Source organism: Oratosquilla oratoria, chromosome 40 (assembly GCF_046742065.1).
Source record: "Oratosquilla oratoria isolate Oo_2021 chromosome 40, ASM4674206v1, whole genome shotgun sequence".
Classification (NCBI taxonomy): domain Eukaryota; kingdom Metazoa; phylum Arthropoda; class Malacostraca; order Stomatopoda; family Squillidae; genus Oratosquilla; species Oratosquilla oratoria.
Window position 1 is genome coordinate 16,430,306 of NC_134816.1, and position 26,513 is coordinate 16,456,818.

Genomic DNA, 26,513 nt, shown 5'->3' on the forward strand with positions numbered 1-26,513 from the left:
ATTCTATTCACAATTTCATATTTTCTCTATAACATAATGCATAAAATATCATTAGTTATTAAATCGTATAATAAAAAGGTTATATTTTACAAGTATAAAGAAGGTACAATACATGTTTAATTTTAGTTTTTCATACGTCTCAAATCAGTTAAGTAATATGCAGCACCGGTTTAGAGCCAGTCATCATGAGAGCAACCTGCTGCTGCACTGCTCCCTTACCACCACTTGTGAGTGCTTCAAAGTAATCCTTCTGCTTTAATTTTCCTGCTATTGCAGAACCCAATGGCAGTAAGTTGCACCATTAATATATGCATTTAGTATTTCTATTTTGTTCTAATAGTATTCATATCTAGACTATTAGTTTCATAGAGTAACAATAAATCAAGCTTAAAGGTCGTGAGTTAGCTATTTCATACAAGTTTCATCATGTAATCGCTAATCAGATAATTAATTGCTTATTGGACTTAGATTTTTGGCAGCCAAATTGTATAATCAAATCAGACTTGACGAGTTGGCGAATCAGTAATTGCTCACCAGACCTCAATTTTTTTAATAGCCACCTCTGCTATAGCCTTGTCCAGGGAACAACACAATATCTAGTGTATACAAGGCTTCAGATAACAATGATATTTACAATGTTCTTTACTTTAACTTTAGTAATGCATTGAACAAAGTGCCCCATCAAGAACTACTAAATAAAGTCAAAGCCCATGGCATAGAAGGAAAAGTATTTGAATGAATCTGAGCTTGGATCAGTGACAGAAAACAGTGGGTCATCATAAATGGTGTTAAATCTAAATAGGGGAGTGTTACTAGTGGAGCTCCCCAGGGCTCGGTTTTGGGTCCCTTATTGTTCATCATATATGTAAACGACTTGGACAATGGGATTAATAGTGATATTAGTAAGTTTGCAGACGACACTAAAATAGGATACCTAATTAGGTCAAGAGAAGATGCCGAGATTCTGCAGGAAGATCTTAACAAATTGTTCACATGGTTGATGAAATGGCAAATGAACTTCAATATCTCAAAAAGCAGCATGTTAAATGTAGAGTTATGGAACCCCAAAAGCAGATATAGCTTAGATAACAAATTTTAAGAGAAAACTGAGTACAAGAGAGACTTGGGAGTTCTAGTGAATGCTGACCTTAACCACTTCACTCCGGGACTTAAATCTCGCGGGCAGCAGCCAATGCCAGCCGTACGACGTGTCGTAATAATACTCGCATCATAAAATATAGTCACCGCTTATATTGATCGTTCTCTCTTTCACCCGTGAATTTTGAAAACCATAGAGAATGTGATTAAGGGCAGATTAGGGAGAATGTCAAAACGCAGGGGTGACTACAATAAATATAATCAAGACGCCGATATGGCAGCGTCGCGAATCCACTTGCTCCTCATGACGCCTATGTGTGCGGCACCGTATGGTAGGGGTTAAATTCAGGAAACAGTGCATTAGTGCCAGGAATAGAGTTAAGAGAGCATTTGGTTTCATTGTTACGAATAGAAGTGCAGAGGTAATTATCAAACTCTATCTGTTGTTAGACCCATCCTTCACTATGCGGTACAGTTTTGGTCTCCGTCCTATAGAATGGATATTAATTCACTAGAATCAGTAGAGAGGAGAATGACCAAAATGATACGTGGGCTAAAAAATTTACTGTACAAGGAGAGGCTTCTTAGGCACCTTAACTTACACTCTCTGAAAAGACACGGAGTGTGGAGGTGATCTAATAGTGTTCAAGTGGATCAAAGGCTTTAATAAGGGTGACACAAACAAGGTCATCATATTAAAACAGTAGGGCAGGACTCGCAGTAATGCATTTACATTGGACAAATTTAATTTCCGAAGGAAATAGGCAAAAACTGGTTTACTATAGTCAGCGCAACGAGAAATGACCGCTAAGGCGGGGCTAGGAGATTTCCCGGTGTTGTCACACATGGGCATCCATGGCGAGAACGTGCGAGTGTGGATATGCAATGTTTTCTGAATGCAGTGTGAGGGGGGCGGGGCCAGAGATTAGATGTAGCAGCAACGTCGCTCTCTCTTGCTCATATGCCATGTCTAGACTCGAGGAAACGAAACCTTTGTATAGAAAACACTGCTTTGATTTTTACCTCAGTGGTGGTGTGTGACAAAAAATTATAATATAATTATATGTGGCAACATTATAAAATTATAAAATAAAATTATAAAAATAAAATAAAATTATAAAATAATTATATCTGGCACCACAGGGGCTCCCAGTGCTCCGCCCTAACAATCATTTCTCGATGCAACGGGTATAACAGGGAGTTCAACAAATGGAATAGACTAAGTAACCATGTTGTGAGCACTGAAGCTATTGGTTGTTTTAAGAAATGGTTAGACAACTTTATGGATGGGGATGACAGGTGGTAATGGACATGGAACTGCCTAGTGTAGGCCTTATGGTCTCTTGCAGTCTCCTTCATTCTTAAGTTCTTATCTCTTCCTCGTATAACTTGTGGGGTCAATCCAGTGCTGTTGCTGGTTACCTAGGGGCTATGGGTCTTCTGAAAGATACCTGGGTCAATGAATTTATTGACTGTCTCACTTACCAAAAACCATTTCCCCCTTGCAAGAGGGATGGCAGTCAAATCTTGCATTCATGACATGCACATTAAAACCCAATTGACACCCATCCCCCCCTCTTACTATTATTTAATGGATGAAGACCCATCCCCATCCCCTGCCACACTGCACAGGTCTAAAGCAATGGAGTGTGGTCAGGGAATAGATATGATTCTTTATCCACGAGGTGCTCAGACAGGAGGAATGTTAAATATATATGAAATCTGATACTGATTTTTATATCACAACAAAATTATCATTTTTCTTACCTTGATATGAACATTAGCTGTGGGAGATGCAGCAAGCAACATGATAAGTTTACTTGTGTATCTTTTGCATGTTATCTTGTAATCCAGAGAATCACGAATTCCAGTAGTAAGAAAATTCAGTAGGAATAAACGTTGGTCTTTATGATTTTCTATGTTTTCAGGTGAGAAGAGTCTGTACAGCTCTGGAACCTAGAAAAAAATAAACAAATAATTAAACAAACAAATCAAATCATTGGCCCCTGGTCTCTCTTGCTGGACTATTGTTCATCTATTCACTTTCTGGAAAAGAAAAAAAAGAAAAGAAAAAAAATATATATATACGTGTTTGTCCCAATAATGTTTGCTATATATATATATATATATATATATATACATATATATATATATATATATACATATATATATATGGTGTAGAACTTCTTTGCAGATGACAAAACTACTAAAAAGGTACAGAAAAAGACTGAATCACTAAAGAGAGACCTGGACAAAGTCTGGCAATGGAGGCAAAAGTGGGAAGTGAACTTCAACATAAAGAAATGTAGTATGATAGTTTTGAAAAAGTACATACATACATATACCAAGGCTTTTTTCACCCTTATATGGGAGGTAGCCAAAAAACAAAGGCATAGAAATCATTTCCACCCATTTGGAAAAAGTAAAAAAAAGAATATCAAGACAATATAAAATTGGTACAAAGGAAGTCAAAAAAGTTAGCTCCAAAAAGAGCCTAGGAGTAATTATTAACAAAGGCATGTCACCAGACAAGCATATAAACAAAATAGAGAAACCTACAATTTACTAAGATCAATAAAGGTGGCTTTTAATTACTTGGATGAAGTAAGGATAAAAAAAAAAAATATTAGTCACACTGATAAGACCAGATAGGAGTATGCTGCAACACTATGGACACCCAGCACAAAAAGAATATAAAGAAATTGGAAAGAATCCGAAGAGCAACAACAAAGATAGCACCAACACTTTCAAAATTGACATACAAATAAAGATTGTCTAAACTGAAACTACCAATGCTGGAACAATGAAGAGAAAGAGGAGATCTACTGGCCATTTACAGAATCATGAAAGGCATGGAAGTCCTTGACAGAGATCAGAAAAAAAAACACACACACACACATAGAGTGGTGGATGTCTGGAACAAATTGGATGAAACAATAGGATGTGCAAAAACCATACAAGAATTTCAGAACAAACTAGATGCTGAAAGATACAAAGATGGTCACTATGAGCATAGCTCCCTTTCCTGTATAATACACCTAGGTAAATACACATATACCAAGAGCTTTTTCCCCCTTAAAAGGGAGGCAGCCAAAGTCAAAGGTACAAATTCACTCTCACCCATTTCATCCCCATATACTCCACTCCCATTCACCACCGCTCTCTCCCTCCCTCCCTCTTGGCTCCTTCTGGATGATCAGTCATCTCTGTATCTTGCCCACTGCCCAGGACTAGAAGCAATGCAGCAAAACACAGCACATCCACAGTAAGGCTGCTTCATTTAATCAGCAACCCTCCCTTTCTGTCCCCTCATGCAGAAAAAGAGAAATCCCTTCGGGCTGCATCAAAATATTATTTACACATACTCCCTCACCCCCCATCTCCCACCCACTTCCTTTCATGCATCACAACATCATCTATACACAACAATTCTCCATTAACCTCTCTCTTCTGTCTTCTCCATTCCTTCCTCAACAGACATTCCCCTCTTTCCCAATGGCCCTTTTACCCCATCCATCTCATCCTTGGTCGCCCTCTCTTGTTCACTCCCTACATGTCTGCCTTCCACACCTCTTTTAATAATCTTTCTTCATTCTTTCCATATGTCCAAACCATCCCAATATTCTTTCAACAACACTATCTCCCAACACCCTTTTCACCCCCACTCTCCTCCTCACCTCTTTTCTCACTCTATCCAGCCTAGTAACCCATATCATACTTCTCAGACATTTCATCTCAAACACATCTCAAACTCTTCCTCTCAAGTCATTCACATAAATAGCAAACATTACTGGAGCCCATAATGATCCTTGTGGAACTCCACTAATCACCTCTTCCCAAGTAGAACTCTTATCTCTGAGCACTACTCTCATTTTTCTTTCATGCAAGAAATCCTCTATCCATTTCAGTAGTTTAAATTGTATCCTTCCTATGGTTTCCTGTTTTCCTGATAGTTTTTTTTTTTTTTTTTTTGTGGTACTTTGTCATAAGCTTTTTGTGGGTCTAGGAAAAATCAGCCCATACACCCCTTTCCTGTATCATATCTAATAGTCTTGAGTAGAAACAGATCAGATTTGTGGCACATGATATTCCCTGTCTATATCCAAATTGTCTTTGCTTTAGTACATTGTTCTCCAGATATTTTATCCATCTATTCTTCACTTCTTCATAAATTTTGGCTACTGTGCTTGTAAGGGAAACTGGTCTGTAATTTGTTGGGTCTTCCTGGTTTCTTCCTTTATATACTGGTATGATATCAGCATTTTTCCAGTCTTCTGTTTTTTTCCTTGAGTGAACAATTTATTATATTACATATTTTGTCTATTAGTTCTTCTTTACATTCTTTTGTTATCTAGTTTGTGATTCCATCTGGGCCATACAATTTCCTGACATCAAGGTTCATTATTTGGTCCATTATTTCTTTTCGTGTTACTATTCCCTCATGGGGGGAGGATCTCACTTCTCGCTCTACATCCTGATGCTGTACATTTTCTCCAGTGAAAACAGACTTAAAATGTTTGCTCATGACTTTAGCCATTTCTGTATCTTCTGTGTATTCCATATTCCCTAGGCATAGTTTCACTATTTCCTGTTTGTTTTTTAGTTTACCATTCACATATCTATAGAATAGGTTTGGCTGATCCTTACATTTTTCCATGTCTTTTTTCATAGTCTCTTTTTTCCTCCCTGCGTATTTTTACATATTCATTCCTGGCTAAGGAAGCTCACTGGCTGAGCAGGTTATGGTGTCATTACTTGCAATGAAGGTCGAGGTGATGGCGGTTTGAATCCTGCCAGTGGCGAAGTTGAATCAAGGGCATGGTTAACTAAATTCCAAATTACAAAGGCCTCTGTGAGGGGCACCATCTTAGCCTTCCAATAGGGGGGAGTTTGTGACATTAAACTATATCATCATCATTCCTTTGATTGATATATATTTGCCACTTTCTAGGTTTTTTTCCTTTTTTCCATCTTTTCCCAGCTTTATCTCTTCTATCTTTGCTGCACCTTCTGTTAAACCAGCACTTAACATACACCTTTTCCTTTTTTTGTTTTGGTACATATTTATCCACTCCTTCATTATAGATTTCCATCAGAATCATCCATTTTTCTTCCACTTGTGTTTCTTCATTGTAGAATTTTTTTCCAACTCACTTTTTGAAAAAATTATCTAAGTTTCTCAAAGTCTGTTTTACTATACATCATTCTTCCTTTTCTTTATTTCTCATTTCTGTCTATATTTCCTCCTTTAGTTAACTCAAGAAATATGTGGTCACTCTTCCCAATTGGTGTCTTGTATTCAATTTTATCCACAATTTCTGGTTTTACAAAGGATTACAAAGGATTACAAAGGCAAAGCATGCCGACAGGAGACCTTTTGATCCATATCTAGGTCGGATGCAAAAAAAAAAAAAAATCATATTAATAATAAATTAAAACTATAACAATGTAAATAACAATTAAAATACATAAATAAATGCATTGGTAAAGTTGAATAACAAACAAACAGGTAAATAGTAAATGATAATAAATTGACATATAACTAATAATAAATGAAAATCAGACAGACAAATTATAACAAAACAAAAACAAATAATATAACATAAATTATAATAATTACAGCATCTTACTTAGGTATTTATCTAAATGATTCTGAAAGCTTCGAACTGAACTACACTGCACTACCTGTGCAGGAAGTTTATTCCATTCATTAACTACACGGTTGGCAAAGTTGTTTCTACCTACTTCCAAATTGAATCTATTTCCGGACAGTTTGAGACCATTGTTTCTTGTCTGATTCTCATTCAATGTGAAAATTTGGTCACTTTCGATGTTGTCAATTCCCTTTAAAATCTTAAAGACCTGTATCAAGTCACCTCTGAGTCTACGCTTTTTTAGGGAAAACAGATTCATGTGCTTAAGTCGATTTTCGTATGATTTATTTTTGATATTTGGAATCAGTTTAGTGGCTCGCCGTTGTACTTTTTCCAGTCTGTCAATGTCTTTAATGAGATTCGGTGACCATACGGAAACAGCATATTCCAAATGTGGACGAACTAACGATTTATATAGCTTGTTAATGAGTGATGGACTTTTGAAATCAAAAGATCGCGCAATCAATCCCAGAATCTTATTTGCTTTCTCAGAGGCTGAAATACACTGTTTGGATGATTTGAGGTCGTTACTGATAATTACGCCGAGATCTTTTTCACTATCCACTTTTGTTAACGAATTTCCAAATAACTTGTAATCGTACTTGCTGTTATTTTTACCTATGTGCATTACCTTGCATTTACTTGTGTTAAATTTCATTAGCCACTTTTCAGACCATTGCTGTAATTTATCTAAGTTTTCTTGAATATCTAATTGGTTTGAGTGATCATTTGCCACTCCGCACAGTTTTGTATCATCAGCAAATTTGGAAACAGTAGATTTTAGTCCATGGTCTATATCATTTATATATACTATGAATAGAAGTGGCCCAAGAACGGAACCCTGAGGAACTCCACTTGCAACACTTTTCCATCCAGAAGTTTTTCCATTTAAAACAACTCTCTGTTTTCGACCTTTCAACCAATTACTAGTCCAACCTAATAGGCTACCACTTATTCCATGCAAAGCTAATTTAGTAAGTAGTCTTTCGTGTGGGACGGTATCAAAAGCTTTTGCAAAGTCTAGATATATTAAATCTATATTGTTTCTTTTGTCATAATTCGAGACAACTGTGTTGTAGAATTCGAGTAAGTTAGTCACGCAAGAACGTTTCCGTCTGAAACCATGTTGGCTATCATTTATCAAACGGTTACTTTCTAAATGATATTCGATAGCATCTCTGATGATAGTTTCCATTATTTTTCCTACGATCGAAGTCAAACTAATAGGCCTATAGTTATTTGGTTTCTTTTTGTCACCTTTTTTGAATATGGGAGTAACGTTAGCTAGCTTCCATTCTCTTGGGACATCTCCGGATATGATGGATTTCTTGAAAATAATTTCTAATGGAACAACAATCTCATTTTTCATTTCCTTTAAGATTCTTGGATGCCAACCGTCAGGCCCTGGTGTTTTATTAAATTTGAGTTTGTCTATACACCTTTTAATTGTTTCTTTTGTTATATTTACCGTAGTGAGTAAGTTTACCCCAGACTTTTCACAGGTTTCAGTTTGGAATTCACTTTGAAAAGGCATAAAATCATTCCCACCCATTCCATCCCTGAATACACTCCACACCCCTTTAAATGAAAAGGAAAAGGAGTACAAGAAGAAGCTGAAGGAGGAGTGGGAGGGAGTCAAAGATAGAGTAGAGCTAGGAGTGGAGGAGGAATGGGGATGGTTCAAGGAGGAAGTCACAAAGTGTGCAAAGATGGTGTGTGGAACAAGAAGGGCAGGAGGAAATAGAAGAAAGGGTAGTGAATGGTGGGATGAGGAAACGAAGAAGGTTGTAGAAGAGAAGAAACGAGCTTTCACAGATTGGTTACAAAATAGGACGAGGGAGTCATATGAGAGGTACAAGAGAAAAGAGAAGTAAAGCAAAAGGTAAAGGAGGCAAAGAAGAGAGCAGATGTGAAATTGGGTAAGAGTATGACAGAAAATTTTGAAAGTAATAAAAAGATGTTTTGGAAAGAAATTAAAAGAGGAAGAGGAGGCAAATCAAGTAGAGAAGAAAAGTTAAAGGTGTAGATGGAGAGATGATAATGGAAGAGAAGGCAGTAAGGGGAAGATGGGCAGAGTATTTTAGGGAGTTGCTAAATGTGAAGGAGGATAGGGAGGGAAAGATAGTTGCAGAGGGAAATGCTAAGAAAATGAGTGTGATGAGTGAGGAAAATGGAGGAGAAATAAGGAAGGATGAAGTGAAGGCAGTTGTTAAGATGATGAGAGCAGGTAAGGCACCTGGTCTTGATGGATGCCATGCAGAATGTCTAAAAAAAGGAGGTACAGTGATGGTGGACTGGCTGGTGAGGTTATTTAAGTTTTGCTGGAGAGAGGGTAAAGTGCCAGAGGATTGGAGGAGTGCCTGTATAGTTCCACTTTATGAGGGAAAAGGGGACAAGTGTGTGTGTAGAAGTTTCAGAGGGATTAGCTTGTTAATTGTAGTTGGGAAGGCTTATGGGACAATCTTAATTGAGAGGATTAGGAGAGGAACAGGAGTGATTGGTGAGGAGCAGTGTGGACAGGTAGAGGTTGCGTAGATCAGATTTTTGTGGTAAGACATATGTGAGAAAGCTATAGTTAAAGTTAAAGATGTTTTTTGGGCTTTTATATATCTGGAAAAGGCTTACAACAGGGTAGACAGAAAGGCACTATGGGAGGTACTGCAGATATATGGGATAGGAGGAAAGCTGTTATGAGCAGTCAAGAGTTTTTACAAGAGTAGTAGAGCCTGTGTTAGGATTAGAAATGGAGAGAGTGAATGGTTTGAGGTAAAGGTGGGACTTCGTCAGGGATGAGTTATGTCGCCCTGGCTGTTCAATCTTTATATGGATGGGGTGGTGCAAGAGGTGAATGCAAGGGTAGTGGGTCAGGGATTGGAGATGGTTAAAGAAAATGGAAAAAAGTGGGAAATAAGCCAGTTGTTGTTTGCTGACAACACTGCACTTGTACCAGGATCAGAGGAGGGATTGAGGAAGTTAGTGACAGTATGAGAAGGTGTGTGAAAGAAGGAAGCTGAAGATAAATGTCCGCAAAGGTAAGGTGATGATATGTACAAGGGGAGAGAGTGACAGCAGGTTGAAAGTGAGCATTAAGGGTGAGAGACTGGAGGAAGTGGATAGTTTTAGATACTTGGGTGCGAATGTGGCAGGAAAGGGAGGAGTGGGGGGTGGAGGTAGAATGTAGATTGAGAGAAGCAAATAAATGCCTTGGTGGATTAAAAAGTGTAATGAGAAATAGACATCTGGGAATGGATGCTAAGGGGAGGTTATACAAAGGAATGATTGTGCCAACAGTACTGTATGAGGCAGAAACATAGAACATAAGTGAGGAAGAGAGGAGTTTGAATGTGTTTGACATGAAATGTCTGAGAAGTATGATAGGGGTTACTAGGCTAGATAGTGTGAGAAATGAGGAGGTGAGGAGGAAAACAGGGGTGGAAAGGGAGTTGGGAGATAGGGTTGATGAAAGAGTATTAGGATGGTTTGGACACATGGAAAGAATGAGTGAAGAAAGACTAGTAAAAGAGGTGTGAAAGGCAGAGGTGGAAGGAGTGAATATGAGGGGGTGTCCTAGGATGAGATGGATGGATGGGGTGAAAGGGGTATTACAAAATAAGAGGAATGTCTGTTGAGGAAGGACAGGAGACAGAAGATAAGGGTGAATGGAGAAGGGTTGTGTGTGGATGATGCTGTGATGCATGAGGGTGAGTGGGGGGGGGGGATGAGGGGGGGGTGAGGAATTATGTTCGAAAAACAAATTTGATGCAGCCCGAAGGGATTTCTCCCTGTCTTCTCCTTTTCTGCATGAGGGGATGAAGAGGGGGGTCACCGAATTTATGAAGCGGCCTTGCTGTGGATGTGCTGTGTCTTGCGACACTGCTTCTGACCCAGGGCAGTGAACAAGATGCAGGGATGACCTGTCATACAGGAGGTGCCAAGATAAGAGAGAGGAGGGTGGAGGGGAGTGGAATATGTCAGGAATGGAATGGGTGGGAGTGGAATATGTAGGGAATGGAATGGGTGGGAGTGGTTTCTATGTTTTTTTCTTTTTGGCTACCCGTGTAAGGGGGAAAAAGCCTTTGGTATATATATATATATATATATATGTATGTATATATATATACATATATACATATATATATATATATATGTATATATACACATATATATATACATCTTTTTCATCCACAAATCACTTTTAATTCAATGCCATCGCAATTGAGACTGAGAATCGCTCGAAGGAGACATTCATTGGAAATTGAAACGTGGACAAGCCAAGGATTCAAACCCAGCTAACCCATAACAAAGTTACAGTGATGTAAACCAATACGCTATCAAGCGTATTGGTTTACATCACTGTAACTTTGTTACGGGTTAGCTGGGTTCGAATCCTCAGTTCATTCACGTTTCAATTTCCAACGAATGTCTCCGAGTGATTCTGTCTCGATTGCGATGCCATGGAATTAAAAGTGATTTGTGGTTGAAAAATATATTAATTGATCATTGGGAACCATTCAGTGTGTATGTGTGTATATATATATATATATATATATATCTATATATAGATATATATATTTATATATATATATATATATATATACATATATATACCGTATTTTTCGGACCACAAGGCGCGGGAAAAATCCTTAACATCGGCCAAAATCAGGTGGTGCGCCTTATCGTGAGGTGCACCTTATGTGTGGCTTCAGTGCAAAAAAATGCCTCGGACAGTGACGTACTATTTTGTAATTTTGCTAAATCCCAACCGATTTTTCTCATTCAACAACGAAAATGTTCAGTTCTGAATGCACTCACATATGCATGATTATCCGATGATGAGACCAGGTGCGCCTTATGTAAGGACGGGGAATAGCAAATTACGGGTGCGCCTTATGGTACGAAGCGCCTTATGGTCCGAAAAATACGGTATATATATATATATATATATATATTTGTGTATTTTGGGAGCAGGTTCTCTTTTAAACATGTTTGATTGAATACGACAGCATTCTGGAAGTTGTTGATTTTCTTTCTTGTATTTTCTATTTTTCTAATTATATTCTTCCCTTGGATAGGGTGGGCATAGACCAATTCCTTATACTTCTCCATTTTATTACACGACGTTTCGTCTCTAATAAGACATCTTCTGGTATTTCTGTTTTAAAGATACACTAGATGTTTATGATACTAGTCTGAATTACATTGATTGTTGCACATTTACAATTTATATCAAATCTTACAATTACATTTACATTTTAAATTTGAATGAATAATAACACTAAAGATAATATTATTAATAAAAATAATGATAATATTAATAACTACTTCTTGCCTTAGGTGAAAAGGATGGCTGGCTACATGTTGACCCTGGGCGACCTTCTCCTAGGAAGGTGTGAGGAGATTAGCGGATTACCCGTGACCTCTGTCCTTTTAAATGGTTCAGAGACCTGATGAGGAGAGGGGGTGTGTGGAGGGGGTGGGGGAGGAGGAGGAGGAGGAGGGAGAGGAGAGGGTGAAGCTGAGGGGGAGGGGGTGGTAGGGGCGGAATATTGCAATTTATGGCTATACAAGGGGATATTAGGTCACATTGCAAATTGATGGAAGGGGCTTTTTCTCTAATGTATATAGATTCTAAGAGCTGGAGTTTTCTTGAATTATAATGGTGTCCAATGATTTTAGTATTTTTAGATATTAAATCCCTTGTGATTACTATGTTGTGGCATTTCTTTAGGTGTTCTTTTATCGCCCCCGTTTGCTGATGGTATGTTAATCTTCTGCCTAAAGTACATTGTGTATAACCAATGTAACTCGCTGGAAGTGCAAAGCCTTCCTCTGGACAAGTGAATTCATAAATTACATTGGTTCTTTGTATATATAATGTACATATATATATATATATATATATATATATATATATATATATATGTATATATATATATATATATTTATATATGTATATATATATGTACATATATATATATGTACATATATATATATATATATATATACATATATATATATATATATATATATATATATATATATATATATATATAAATATATATATATATATATATATATATATATATATATATACACCAGTGGCATTTTTCTACTTGTAAGTAGGGTGGCTGGATTGAAGCATACTTTGACTTCTCCAGGGGGAAGTTTAGAAAGAGGATTACCCAGTCTTCTCACTCAGCCCAAATAACATAATTTTTATGGCATGCATAGAAATACAGTGGTGGAAGTCTCATTCTCCCAACTACCCCTACTACAGTAGCAATAATAAAGCTAAATAAAGTAAATAAAACAAAACAAAAAATCGGCAAACACTTTTTACCTGAAAGATTTTGAAAGCTGGCCTGAGGTATAGATAGTTCAGTACAGTAGAGTACATGACATGGGAGGGCTGAGGAATGAGGTGCACACAATGAATCAGAAAGTGTGTTGTAATGGATGGCAGACGGCGATACTCTGCACGAAGAGCATGACGGATCACATTCACTGTCCATATCCACTGAAGCTTCAGTCGTCTATAGCTGTAGTTAAAAAAGTTTCTCAAATTAAGACATACATACATACATACCAAAAGGCCTCTTCCCCCTTACATGGGATGTGGGCAATTCAAAGCATACACCTACCCTTAACCCATCCAACATGCATTCATCACCCTTCTCATCTAAGCATCTCATAGAGGAAGGCTTATCCCTGTCTCCCAGCACACTACCTGGGTCAAAGGTAATGCAACAAGACACAGTGCTTCCTCAGTAGGGTTCAACAGCCAGAGCTGGTTTACCCCTATCACTTTATTATATGAGAATACCCCTCATTATGCATACATACATATACCAAGGCTTTTTCCCCCTTACAAGGGAGGTAGTCAAAAAGGAAAAGGCATAAAATCATTCCCACCCATTCCATCCCTGAATACACTCCTGGATGACGGGTCATCCCTGCACCTTGTCCACTGCCCTGGGTCAGAAGCAGTGTCGCAAGACACAGCACATCCATAGCAAGGCCGCTTCATTAAATCGGCGACCCCCCCCCCTCCGTCCCCCCATGCATAAAAGGAGAAGACGGGGAGAAATTCCTTCGGGCTGCGTCATTATGCAGTATCAAATATAAAATGGGTGGGAGTAGGTATGTGCCTTTGACCTGCCTACCTCCCTTATAAGGGGGAAAAAGGACTTGGCATATAAAGATAGAAATATAGAATTATATGCTTGGTTTGGCTGTGAAATAGATAATTACATTTGCTACTTCCATGCATTTCTAAAAAATGAGCAATAATAAAAAAATTTACTTTCATATCATTTGCACATGCACTGTGAGATGCTGTTTAAAGTATTACTATCATTATCCTCACTTTCACCTAACACACACTGGATATATTCATTAAAACTCATGAATGTTCACAGATTTTTGGCTGCCATGAAGACACCTATACTATATATACTGAAATTTTACTCTTACCACAGGCCACTCCATATTGTGGGTAATCCAGATAATAGCAAGATATACATGAGGGAGATTAATATATTTCTAATGTTATACATACCTTGAATTCTCCATCATGCCCACTAGAGTCTTCAGGAGACCAGCACCAAGGCTCCACATATCCTGCTGACGGGATGAGAGTGCTGCTAAGCCAAGAGCAAAGGCCCCAGATTCTGCTAATAGCATTCCATCTGTGCCTTGCTTTGCCAAGTAGAGAGCCAGAGGAAGCAAATAGCGCACATCATATATTTCAGGATTGTTCCCCTTTACTTCACTGGGCTGGAGAGAACATTACATATCAATCTTACAATGTGAAATGTAATTCACATGAAAAATATATAATACTGAAAAAAAATTACATCTCTATGATTTTTATCTACCTTTTCCCCTGGTTTATGTGCCATTACCCACAAAATGAGGTGGTTGTGTTTAAGCAGGGAATATCCTCATCCCTTTCACTCCTGACACATCAGTCCCTTTCACTCCTTCCCACTTAAACCACATGATCATTATATCTCATTTCCCCCCCTCAGAAATACTGGCATTTTATACCTAATAGATCCTCCTTATGGAATAGGTGGTCACCTTCATTTACACGTTCTTCTCCAATTCAATGTCACACTTATTTAACATTCTGACCATGACCTCTTATGGCCTCGTTTACTCCATCTACCCAGATTTTCCTTGGACTAACCTATGGTCATTCCACCACTAATTCATTATTCCTTTAAAGAGTAACCACGAAGTCTAGGTACAATTCTGTATTTTCTCTTTTGAAGTGTTATTTTCATGAGAAGCATGTTTAAAATAACACATCCTTGACAAAAGTCCCAATTTTACCTCAAACCATTCACTCTCTCCATTTCTTACCCTAACACAAGCTCTACTACTCTCATAAAAACTCTTGACTGCAATATCTTCCACAGTCTCTTCCTGTCTACCCTGTCATAAGCCTTTTCCAAATCCATAAAAGCCCAAAAAACATCCTAACCTTCTCCTACAGCTTTTTCACATATGTCTTACCACAAAAATCGGATCTACACAACCCCTGCCTTTCCTAAAACCACACTGTTCCTTACCAATTACTCCCTCTGTTCCTCTCCTACTCCTCTCAATCAAGACCCTCCCATAGGCTTTCCCAACTATACTTAATAAGCTGATCCCTCTGAAACTACTACATTCACACTTGTCCCCTTTTCCCTTGTAAAGTGGAACTATACAGGCAATCCTCCAATCCTCTGGCACTCTATCCTCTCTCCAACAAACATTAAATTACCTCACCAGCCAGTCCACCATCACCATACCTCCTTTTCTCAGACATTCTGCATGACATCCATTCAAACAGGTGCCTTACCTGTTCTCATTTTAATAAATGCCTTTGCTTCATCTTTCCTTATTGGTCCTCCATTTTCCTCACTCATCACGGTCATTTTCTTAGTACTTCCCACTACATCTACCTTTCCCTCCCTATCCTCCTTCACATTTAGCAACTTCCTAAAATACTATGTCCATCTTCCCCTTACTGCCTTCTCTTCCATTATCATCTCTCCATCTCCACCTTTTATCTTTTCTTCTCTACTTGATTTGCCTCCTCTTCCTCTCTTAATTTCTTTCCAAAACATCTTTTATTACTTTCAAAATTTTGTCATATTCTTATCCCATTTCACATCTGCTCTTGTCTTTGCCTATTTTATCTTATGCTTTACTTCTCTTTTCTTTGTACTTCTCATATGACTCATCCTATTTTGTAACCAATCTGTGAAGGCTCACTTCTTATTTTCTTTTCTACAACCATCTTTGCTTCCTCATCCCACCATTCACTACCTTTCCTTCTATTTCCTCCCGCCCTCCTTGTTCCACACACCATCTTTGCACACCTTGTGACTCCCTCCTTGAACTATCCTCATTCCTCCCCCACTACTAGTTCTACTCTATCTTTCACTCCCTCCCATTCCTCTATCAGCTTCTTGTACTTTTTTTCTTTCTCATTTAAGCAGTTCACTTTAAGCACCTTCCTACCTTCTGTCCTTTTCCCCTTTCTCCATCTATCCTCCACTCTCAACTTACCTTCCACCAAAAAATTATCTGATATTTCCACACTCCCCTTAGAACATGTACATCCTTAACTTGTTTATATCTTTTGTTATTATTTGTCCGTTTGTTTATTATTATTTGCTTGATTCTCATTTATTATTTTTATATGTCAATTTATTATCTTTATTTACCATCTACCTGTTTGTTTATTATTTAACTATATGTTTGCATTTGTTTATGTATTTTTTTTATCATTTACATTATTATAGTTTTTATTTATTTGTTTATTCATATATCATCATTATGAGTTTTTTTTTTGCATTCAACCTAGATATGGACCAAAAGGTCTCATGTTGGCATGCTCCGCCTTTGTAATCCTTTGTAACTCTTCCTAATATACTCCTGGTTACCACTATATAGTCCATTAATGCTCTACCACCCTTTTATCCACCCCCCTCTCCCATGTGTACTTATGCTTGACATTTTCCTAAACATTGTATTTGCTATCAGCAACTCTCTTTCGAGACACATCTCCACCATCAACTCTCCACTACAATTTTTTCCTGGAACTCAACATTTCCCAACCACTACATTGGTTCATTTCCTACCCTAGCATTAACGTCTCCCAGTACTACTACATTGACATTCCTCCCTAATCCCATTTTTAGTCATCTCGTACAACTCAAGAGCGAAGACTTGGTGGCAGTATTTTTTCCCCCCACCACAGGGTTAGGTGAAGAAAGGAAATGAATATTCAGAGAAATGATACAGGACAGTAACAAGGGGTGGGGGACAGCATAATGGAGGAACAGTCACAGTATAATAGAGTATCATCATTTCTCTATGAACAAAGATTTCCTCTATCACAGACAAAATTATGTGTGGGTCTGGTCCATAGGGGCATCCCATATAGACCCTAAAGTATCAGCTACATGCTACTTAGCCACAATAACATGCAGCCAATACTCCAGACAGGGTACACAACTTCAATTTTCAAAGTGGTTACACTTTAAGGATATCTACTCCCATCCATTCTACTATGGCAAAAATCACCTCACATTGGCTTCCTTTACTCCAATCCAATCCATTCTCCTGCAAGATGGGCATTGAAGCTACCCATTATCAAAACCTGTCAACACCTTACTGCCATTAAAAGGTGCAGCCCTGAGGAGCTGACACTCGGAATCCATTGTGAGCCTAAAATCATTCTCTATTAATTTCGTTTATTATAAATTGTTTATCATTATCTAATTATCAATATCAATATATTCATCATCAACTCAAGTGTATTACACTTTTCACACACAAGTGACTGCTTCCCTTACCACTTTCAACTTGTGACAGAAAAAGTTCTACAGTAATACAACACAGACAACATCCCAAAGTTTCTTTCCAGAGAGATTTGTGAGTTGCCCCATGGACCATTACCAGCCACTGTGTGGGCTGCAGGTTTTCTACATGATAAAACTCAAGGCAACAATTAATTTTGTCACATTTCATACCTCTATGCAAAGCCCTCATACATCTAATTTCCCCAGACTCAACATGACTCTTGTCTTGCATTCATGTCCAAGGCCTCATTTCCATACAGAACAGCAGCTGGCCCCTTAACCTCTTTAATACGAGTCAAGTACTCACACACACATTAGGCTGCCTGATGTACAATGACGCATCACAATAGCACACTATAAAATATAAAGTTACAGTTGTTATACTCATTCACTTTCATCCAGAATGTTTATATCCATAGAAAATACGATAAAGCCTGTTCACAGAATACAGGGGTCAGTCAGCTACAACTGCAAAAATATAATCAAGACACTGACACTGGCATCCTCGTATACTCACATCTCATTACACCTATGTAGGCGTCATCATATTCTCAGGGTTAAGAGAAGAGTCCAGTACATAGCTGTCGTTAGCTTTCTTGTGCTGTGAGGTTCTTACCCACTTCAGTATGACTCAAATTCTCACATGTAGCACTGGCTGCCATATATAAGTTGCATTACACTAGTCGCATTATAAAACACACTGTCACTGCCGTATTACTCGTTCTCTTTTACTCTGAGTAATAATAAACACAGAAAATGTGATCAAACCAGTTCATAGAATCTGGGGGTAACTCATGTACAACTACAAAAAAACATATGTAAACAAGACGCTGATGCTAGCATCTTCATGTACCACTTGTGCCTCATGACACCTATATGGGCATCATCGTACTGAAGTGGTTAAGAAGGGGAAGCTGAAGCAACAAATCAGTCACTACTAACATTTTCACTGCTACTGATTCATACATTTATTCCGTCTGTTGCACTATGAATTTATTCAATGGTCCAGCATAGTAAAATGTGTTAACCCCATCCCAATTAACTCTCTCACTATTAAGGATGTCAACACGCATATATTGAAATAGTTAAGCAGGACTGATTTCATCATCAACATTATTTTTATTATTACTATTATTATTATTATTATTATTTATTTATTTATTTTCTTTTTCTTTTTTTTAATTGGTAGACAGCATAAAAAATATCTGTGCCAGCTGTTCTAACAGGGGTGGAAAGGGAGTTGGGAGATAAGGTCAATGAAAGAGTAGTATTAGGATGGTTTGGACACATGGAAAGAATGAGTGAAGAAAGACTAGTAAAAGAGGTGTGGAAGGCAGATGTGGAAGGAGTGAATATGAGGGGGGCAACCTAGGATGGGATGGATGGATGGAGTAAAAGGGGCTATGGGAAAGAGGGGAATGGCTGTTGAGGAAGGACAAGAGAGGACAGAAGACAGGGGTGAATGGAGAATGGTTGTATATGGATGATGTTGTGATCCATGAAGTGAGGGAGTATGTATGAGAAAAATTTGATGCAGCCTGAAGGGATTTCTCCCCGTCTTCTCCTTTTCTGCATGAGGGGACGGAGAGGGGGTATCACCGATTTAATAAAGTGACCTTGCTGTGGATGTGCTGTGTCTTGCAACACTACTTCTGACCCAGGGTAGTGGACAAGATGTAGGTGTGACCCGTCATCCAGGTTCCAAGATAAAAGGGAGGGAAGTGGTTGGAGGGGAGTGGATTGCGATGGGGATGGAATGGGTGGGAGTGGTTTTTATGCCTTTGTTTTTTAGCTACCTCCCTTATATGGGGGAAAAAGCCTTTGGTACAGACGCTCTTCAACTTACGTTTTAGCTACATTCCGAACGGCCGAACGTAAGTTGAAAATGAACGTAAGTTGTTACTGTACTATACATCGGTAAATTCTATTACCGTATCTTATAAAACACCCCTAAATCATTAATTAAACATATAACATTGTAAAATAATAACATTAATTTCAAATAGATTAAATTCAAACAACATAAATTGAGATGGTGGAGGAGGAGGGGGAGAAGAAGGAGGCAAGGCATTTTCAGTTTGTCGTCTGCGCAATGTAAACAATGGACGCAGCATCGTGCGCAAGTATCGTTTGAACTACGGAGAGCGCGGTAAACTAAAAAATTCACTCAAAAAAATTTTTACATTATTTTTTACCGTCAGTTCAAACGTAAAATTGAAAAAACGTAAAACGAATGAACGTAAGTAGAGGAGCGTCTGTATATGTATGTATATATGTATGTGCCATCTCTTATTGAAACCCATTAAAAATACATATTTTTCTTATATCTTCTATGTATCTTAGTAACTAACAGAAACTGTGATCAGTTGATTTTTCTTTAGGGAACTATAAGATTGTCTTGTTAACTTAATCTATCTCTAAGGGTAACACCATATTAGATTTTTCTTTGTGAATACCCAAATTTCGTACAAAAATTTGTATAATTGTATTGCTAAAACCAATAAAAACATGACATATGAACATAAAATGAAGGAGACTGCAAGAGACCATAAGGTCTACACTAGGCAGTTCCATGTCTATTACTACCTGTCATCCCCATCCATAAAGTTGTCTAACCGTTTAAAACAACCGATAGTTTCAGTGCTCACTACATTGACCACCATTAGTGAAACAGTTCTTGCCTATTTCCTTCTTAAATCTAAATCTGTCCAATTTAAATCCATTACTGAGAGTCCTGCCCTATTGTCTTAATATGATGACCTTGTTTGTCACCTTTGTTAAAGCTTTTGATCCACTTGAACACCTCTATTAGATCATCCCACACTGTGTCTTTCCAGAGAGTGTAAGTTAAGGTGTCTAAGCCTCCCCTCATGAGGTAAATTTTTTAGCCCATGTATCATTTTGGTCATTCTCCTCTATACTGATCCTAGTGAATTGATGTCCATTCTAAAGGATGGAGACCAAAACTGTACCGCATAGTCAAGGATGGGTGTAACGATAGATGGAGTTTGATAATTACCTCTGCACTTCTGTTAGTAACCATCCTAGTAATGAAACCTAATGCTCGGTTAGCTTTATTACTAGCACTAATGCACTGTTTCCTGGATCTAAGGCCAGGACTCACTAGAACTCCCAAGTCTCTCTCACAATCAGTTTTCTCTAAAAGCATGTTATCTAAACTTTATCTGCTTTTAAGGTTGTGTAGCCGTATGTTTAACATACTGCACTTTGAGATATTGAAGTCCATTTGCCATTTTACCAACCATGTGAATAATATGTTGAGATCTTCCTGCAGAATCTCAGCATTTTCTCCTGACTAAATTAGGTATCCTATTTTAGTGTTGTCCACAAACTAACATCACTATTAATCTTAATATCCAAGTCTTTTATGTACACACTGAACAATAAGGAACCCAAAACCAAGCCATGGGGAACTCCACTAGTAACACTCCCCGATTTGGATTTTACACCATTTATGATGACCTGCTGTTTTCTGTCACTGATCCAAGCTTTAATCCATTCAAACACTTTTCCTCTTATGCCATGGGCTTAGTTTTTATTTGGTAGTCTCTGGTGGGGCACCTTGTCAAATGCTTTGCTAAAGGTAAATAACATCATAACTATCATTGTTATCTGACCCCCTATATACTTTAGTGTAAAAAGATAGAAGATTAGTCACACATGATTTACCCTTGGAGAAACCATGCTGTGGGTCACAAATCAAATTGTCTTTCAATGTGATCTCTGATTCTATAAGCTATTATTGATTCAAGCATTTTACCTATAACTGATGTCAAACTAATTGGCCTGTAGTTGCATATAGATGACTATCTCCCTATATGAAAACAGGAACAATATTTGCCTGCCCCCAAGCAATAGGCACAAAACTAGTGTCTACCAACTTATTCAATATTTCTGTTAACTGGCAGCAATTTCAAATTTACACTCTTTAAGCACTCTCAGAAAATTTTCATCTAGACCAAGGGATTTTGTAGCTTTTGTATCTTTCAACCTGTTTGACTACTTCTACCTTACTAATGCTGACATTAGAAAGTCTACTTCTGCATCTCTGCTGAAAATCAGATTGTTGACAGGTAATTTATCTAACCTCTCCTTAGTAAACGCAGAGAGAAAATATCTGTTAAATACCTCACTCATTTTTCCCTCCGATTCTATCATGACATCTTTGTTGTTTTTTAACTGGGCCTATCCTTCCCTTATTTTTGGTTTTGTAGTGATGAAAGAAGCCCTTTGGGTTAGATCTCACTTGTCTGATAACCTTAATTTCATAGTTACGTTTCACTGTGTGCAGGTTCTTTAACCAGTCTTGCCATATTGTTATAATTGGATCTAAGGTGTGTTTCCCCTTATTTATTGTGGCATACAGTTCTCTTTTCATTCTGATCCCATATTTCAGCCTGCCTGTCATCCATTTGGGAGTATTAATATTCTTCCGTATTGACTTGAGGGGAATAAATTTATTTTGTGTATTTAGAATTAAAGCTGTTAGGTTACTGTACATTTCATCCAAACCGCTGACTGGATTGTTGACCTGACACTTGTAAGTGACCTGATCCAAGGTACACACATTATCATCCGTGACCTGACACCTGACTGTGCTAATGATGTCTGCACTGACCATGTATCTGACCCCATCACAGCCCCCTGGGTCAGTCTTGTAAGTGACCAATTATCTTCAATACTTTTTCATCTTATCAAAATTGGCTCTCCTGAAGTCTAGTACTAGAACATTATTCGTACTACTTAATTCTTCCCATATAATATTAAATCTTGTTTCTTGATGATCACTAGAGCCTAGACTATCTCCCACTTTTACATTTCTAGTTAGGTACTCATTATTTGTTAAAAGTAAATCAAGAGTATTCTCTCCTCTCGTAGGATTGGTAATAATTTGTTTTAGGAAATTATCCTGCACCACATCTAAGAAATTTTGCACTTCCTGATCTACTAAATTTTCCCAATGTTAATATAATAAAAATCAACCATGGTCACAACATTTTTGTACTGGGACGCCCTGCGAATTTCATGAATCAGGGGATCAGTCTGCTCAATGCTGAGGTTAGGTGGTCTATATAGGATGCCAATAATAAGTTTTGCCAGCCTGCAATTCATTGCAATAGTCCTGGAATGCCACATGCCTCCAACTCTATGCCTCAGAAGGATTCCACATACAACAGGAACCCCTCCTTTATCACTAATCTTATCTTGCACATCCTAGAACCATGGAAATGATTCCTCACTCCCTAACTTGCCTATGTCATTCCCTCCTGCTCACTCACACTCACTCACTCTGTTGGTTGTCAGGCCAGACAGCCCTTCACCGCTTTCACTATGCCTCTCCAGATGGTTCTATCCTCTGCCAATTCTTTCCAGTCCTCTCTTGGTGCCACCCTCTCCACGTCCTTCTTTACTCCATCCATCCATCTGTACCTGGGTCTCCCTACTGGTCGTCTGCCCTCTACTCCTTCCATCATCTTCTTTGGTAGTCTGTCTGCCTCCATTCGTACGCAGTGTCCAGCCCACCTTGCTCTTCTTCCCCGTATTTCATCCTGAATGTACAGTTGCCGAGTCTGATCTCTAATTTCTCTGTAATGTCTTTGTCTCCATTTCCCTTCTTCTTCATCATAAACTGGGCTCAGGATTCTTCTAGGGATATTGTTTTCAAAAATTTTCAGTCTCTTCTCCCTTTCTTTTGTCAGTGTCCATCTCTCACATCCGTACAGGACTGTCGATTTTATTACAATGTTATATGTTCTTATCTTAGTTCTTCTGCTGATGGTCCAACTCTTCATTACAGATGCTAGGGCATGGTAACATCTGTTTCCTACAGCTATTCATTCATTTATTTCTGTCTACTTAATTTCTCTCACTGACAATGGATCCCAGGTACTTGAACTTATCCACTTTCTTCACCCTTAGTGATCCAACTTGCTCTTCTCCTGGTGTATAATTCCCATTTCTACTTTCCCATTCCCTCCTGCACTCAAACAAACAATGGTTTTTTCACCTTCCCTGACTATAAGCTCTTCAATCCTGTCTCTATATCACCTATCCCCACTCCAGGGAAACACACCTGGGTCCTATGCTTCCCATCTTTGTCGCAAAAGGCCCTATCTAAATATCTCTCCTGGCTATCCCCTACAACCAAAATCTTACTTGTGGGCAGGGATCTAGCGATTGCCCTACCCTTTTTCTCTTGCATCTTCATTTCTTCTCCTTGTAGATGCAAGAGCTTGAAAAGAGTTTCTGCATTCAAGCTGGCCTGGTGAGGGCTTAGATAAGATTCCAAAGTTACCACACACAGCCAAGCACCCAGAGTACAAGCCATGCATGATGTTTGAAAATCTGGAGCGAAGGGAGTTAAGGAAAACAGACATATCTTCAAAAGTGACTTAACTCAAAAGGACTAAGAAGAGGTATACCTGTACTATAATTAGGTAAATACACACTAGCACTTACACCTTGTAAGATGGGGTGGGTTAGTCAATGTGTGTACTGATGCTTTGAAAAAGTGAAATACAAAAAGGAGAAGCTACAGTTTGACAACCACTGTTAGCTATTACAGGACTACAAGTCTCCAGAGAAACAAATGATAATAAATTAACTAAATTTCACTAAATGGAATACTTAAAGCCCCACAGTGGTTGGCAACAGTCCTCAGAACCTCCCACAGATCTCCCTAGGAGGAAACTTTGAACTGCTGTCTGTGTTGTATCAGTAGGTCTCTTTGTATGTCAGTGGCTGAAAGTTATAAGGAGAGAAAAGCTCTCACCAGTTATCAGCCCTGCATGTGTGAAAAAGTACAGCTGAAGTTGATAAAGAAAGATCTTGGCCCCAGTCCAGGGACTGAGTTTTGGCCTGCACCACCTGATGAAGGTGAGGGGTTGGCTCAGAAAATTCAAAACTGACATGCAATACTGATAAGCTTAACATTACAAACAACAGTTTCCTTACCACAGGTGAAATTTCTACATCAAAGTTGAAGCAGGTATGAAGAATCTTGTCCTTGTCTAATAACATCAATATTTGGTCTGGCTTTGGCTCTCGGTAGAATGAAAATCCTGATGATCCTGCCAATATTCCATAATGGTGGATGGCTGTTTCACCCCAAAGAACTGGCTGATAGGTTAACATGGATCCCTTTGTTTCATAAGTATGGAGCAGCTGCATAAGGAAAAAAAATAAATTCAATCAATTTACATAAAGAATAGAGCCAATGTAAATTTATTTTGAATTACCACCAAACACGGAGTTTCAACCCCCCCCCCCACAAAAAAAAAATCTACACCAAAATTACTAGGTCAATAAATCAATCCATCATTGCTTCAGCTTTCACAAATTGGAAAAAATGCAGCCCCACAGTGGCTGTCAGCCCTTTGAACCTCCCACAAATCACTCAGGGAAGAACCTTTGGATGAATATTTGTGTTGTATCAGTGTGGACTGTTTCTATGTTAACAGCTGAAAGTTGTAGGGAGAGGAGAGCAGCTGCCAGCTCTCTGTGTGTAAAAAAGTGTAAGAAATGCAGTTGAAGTTGACAGAGAATCTGGGTCCTATCTGGAAACAGTGTCAGCTCCTCAGGGGTGCACCTCCTCATGGAGGTCAGGGGGTTGATGGATTTTAAAAATGGACAGCTTCACTGTCCACCTTGAAGAACCATAACATGCAAGTACATGTCAGTGGTCCTTTATACCAGTTCAAAATGGATACTGTAAATACTATCAGTGACAGCTCATGGGGGTAAGAAGTGGAGGAACTCCAAGCATGGACAACAGTGTCAACATGTAAAACATTCCCCACATTACATTCTCTAGAGATACAATGGCTAGTTCCTGAAATGTTGTGTGGTGACATTGTCATAGATTTTTGCTGTCCACCCTTTTCCTATCTACATCTTGCAAAACATCCATAAAAATATACATTCACACTCGGATCATAAAACAAGTACCTGTATTCCAAGACTGACCTCAAAATATCACATTCTACCTAAATTCTTTCCCTAGACATAAGCCTCACCAAGAAATCTCTCCTGTAACAAGCAAAAACAACTATCTACTCTATCTATATACCAAGATGAGGGTTAAAAGCTGCTCAGTAGCATACAGTTGATACTTTAGGGTCTATGTGGGGCACCCCTATGGACCAGAGCCACACATCATTTTGTCTGTGACAGAGGATATCTCTATTCATAGGGAAATGATACTTTATTATACTGCAACTGTCCTTCTGTTATGCTGTCTCCTCACTCTTAATACTGTCCTGTACCAATTCTCTGAATATTAATTTCCTATTCTGCCAAACTCTGTGGTAGGGGAAAAGAATACTGCCACCGAGTATTCCCACCTCTGTCATAAAAAGTGTCAAAAAAAGGGACGGGGATAGGACTAGGCATCCTACTCTCTGTAGCCCCAAAGGGGACATTCCTGAAAAAAGCAGAAGCATTAGAGGGTCTGGGAGTTTTCCAAACAGAACCTTAAAGTATGGGTAGTTTAATGTATTTGGTTGTGGTACAGATGATTGTAAAAGGGAAGGGATAGCCAATATGTTTGTGAGAAGAAAGATGGATGTGTTGGCACTGAGTGAAACAAAGTTGAAAGAGAAGGGCAAGTTTGAGTCTGGGAGTGTAGTTGGGAGGGTGTCAGGAATGAAGAGAGAATGAGGGAGAGGAGTGTGGTGGAGTGGAAGTTGGTTTCTTCAAGTTTAATGTGGATGAAGGTGAAACTGTGAAGGGAGATGTGGGTCTTTTGTAAGTGCATATGGGCCTAGTAGTGAGAAGAGTGTATATGAAAGGGATTTTTTTTAATATAAATTTAAATGAGTGCATAGAGGGTTTAGGAAGAAATGTCAATGTTTATTGGGAGATCTCAATGCTAGGGTAG

General features: G+C 38.4%; 1 protein-coding gene across 1 annotated transcript in view; it reads right to left on the reverse strand.

The window, feature by feature from the left end:
• Positions 1–26,513, reverse strand: part of LOC143020638 (nucleolar pre-ribosomal-associated protein 1) — a 138,582-nt gene that overhangs the window by 15,291 nt on the left and 96,778 nt on the right. Inside the window, exons 10-13 of the mRNA XM_076177136.1 lie at positions 24,590–24,799; positions 14,311–14,528; positions 13,093–13,291; positions 2,866–3,054 (exon numbers count right to left, since the gene is read on the reverse strand). Coding sequence (XP_076033251.1) covers positions 2,866–3,054; positions 13,093–13,291; positions 14,311–14,528; positions 24,590–24,799 — 816 coding nt within the window. The remainder of the gene's footprint in view (positions 1–2,865; positions 3,055–13,092; positions 13,292–14,310; positions 14,529–24,589; positions 24,800–26,513) is intronic.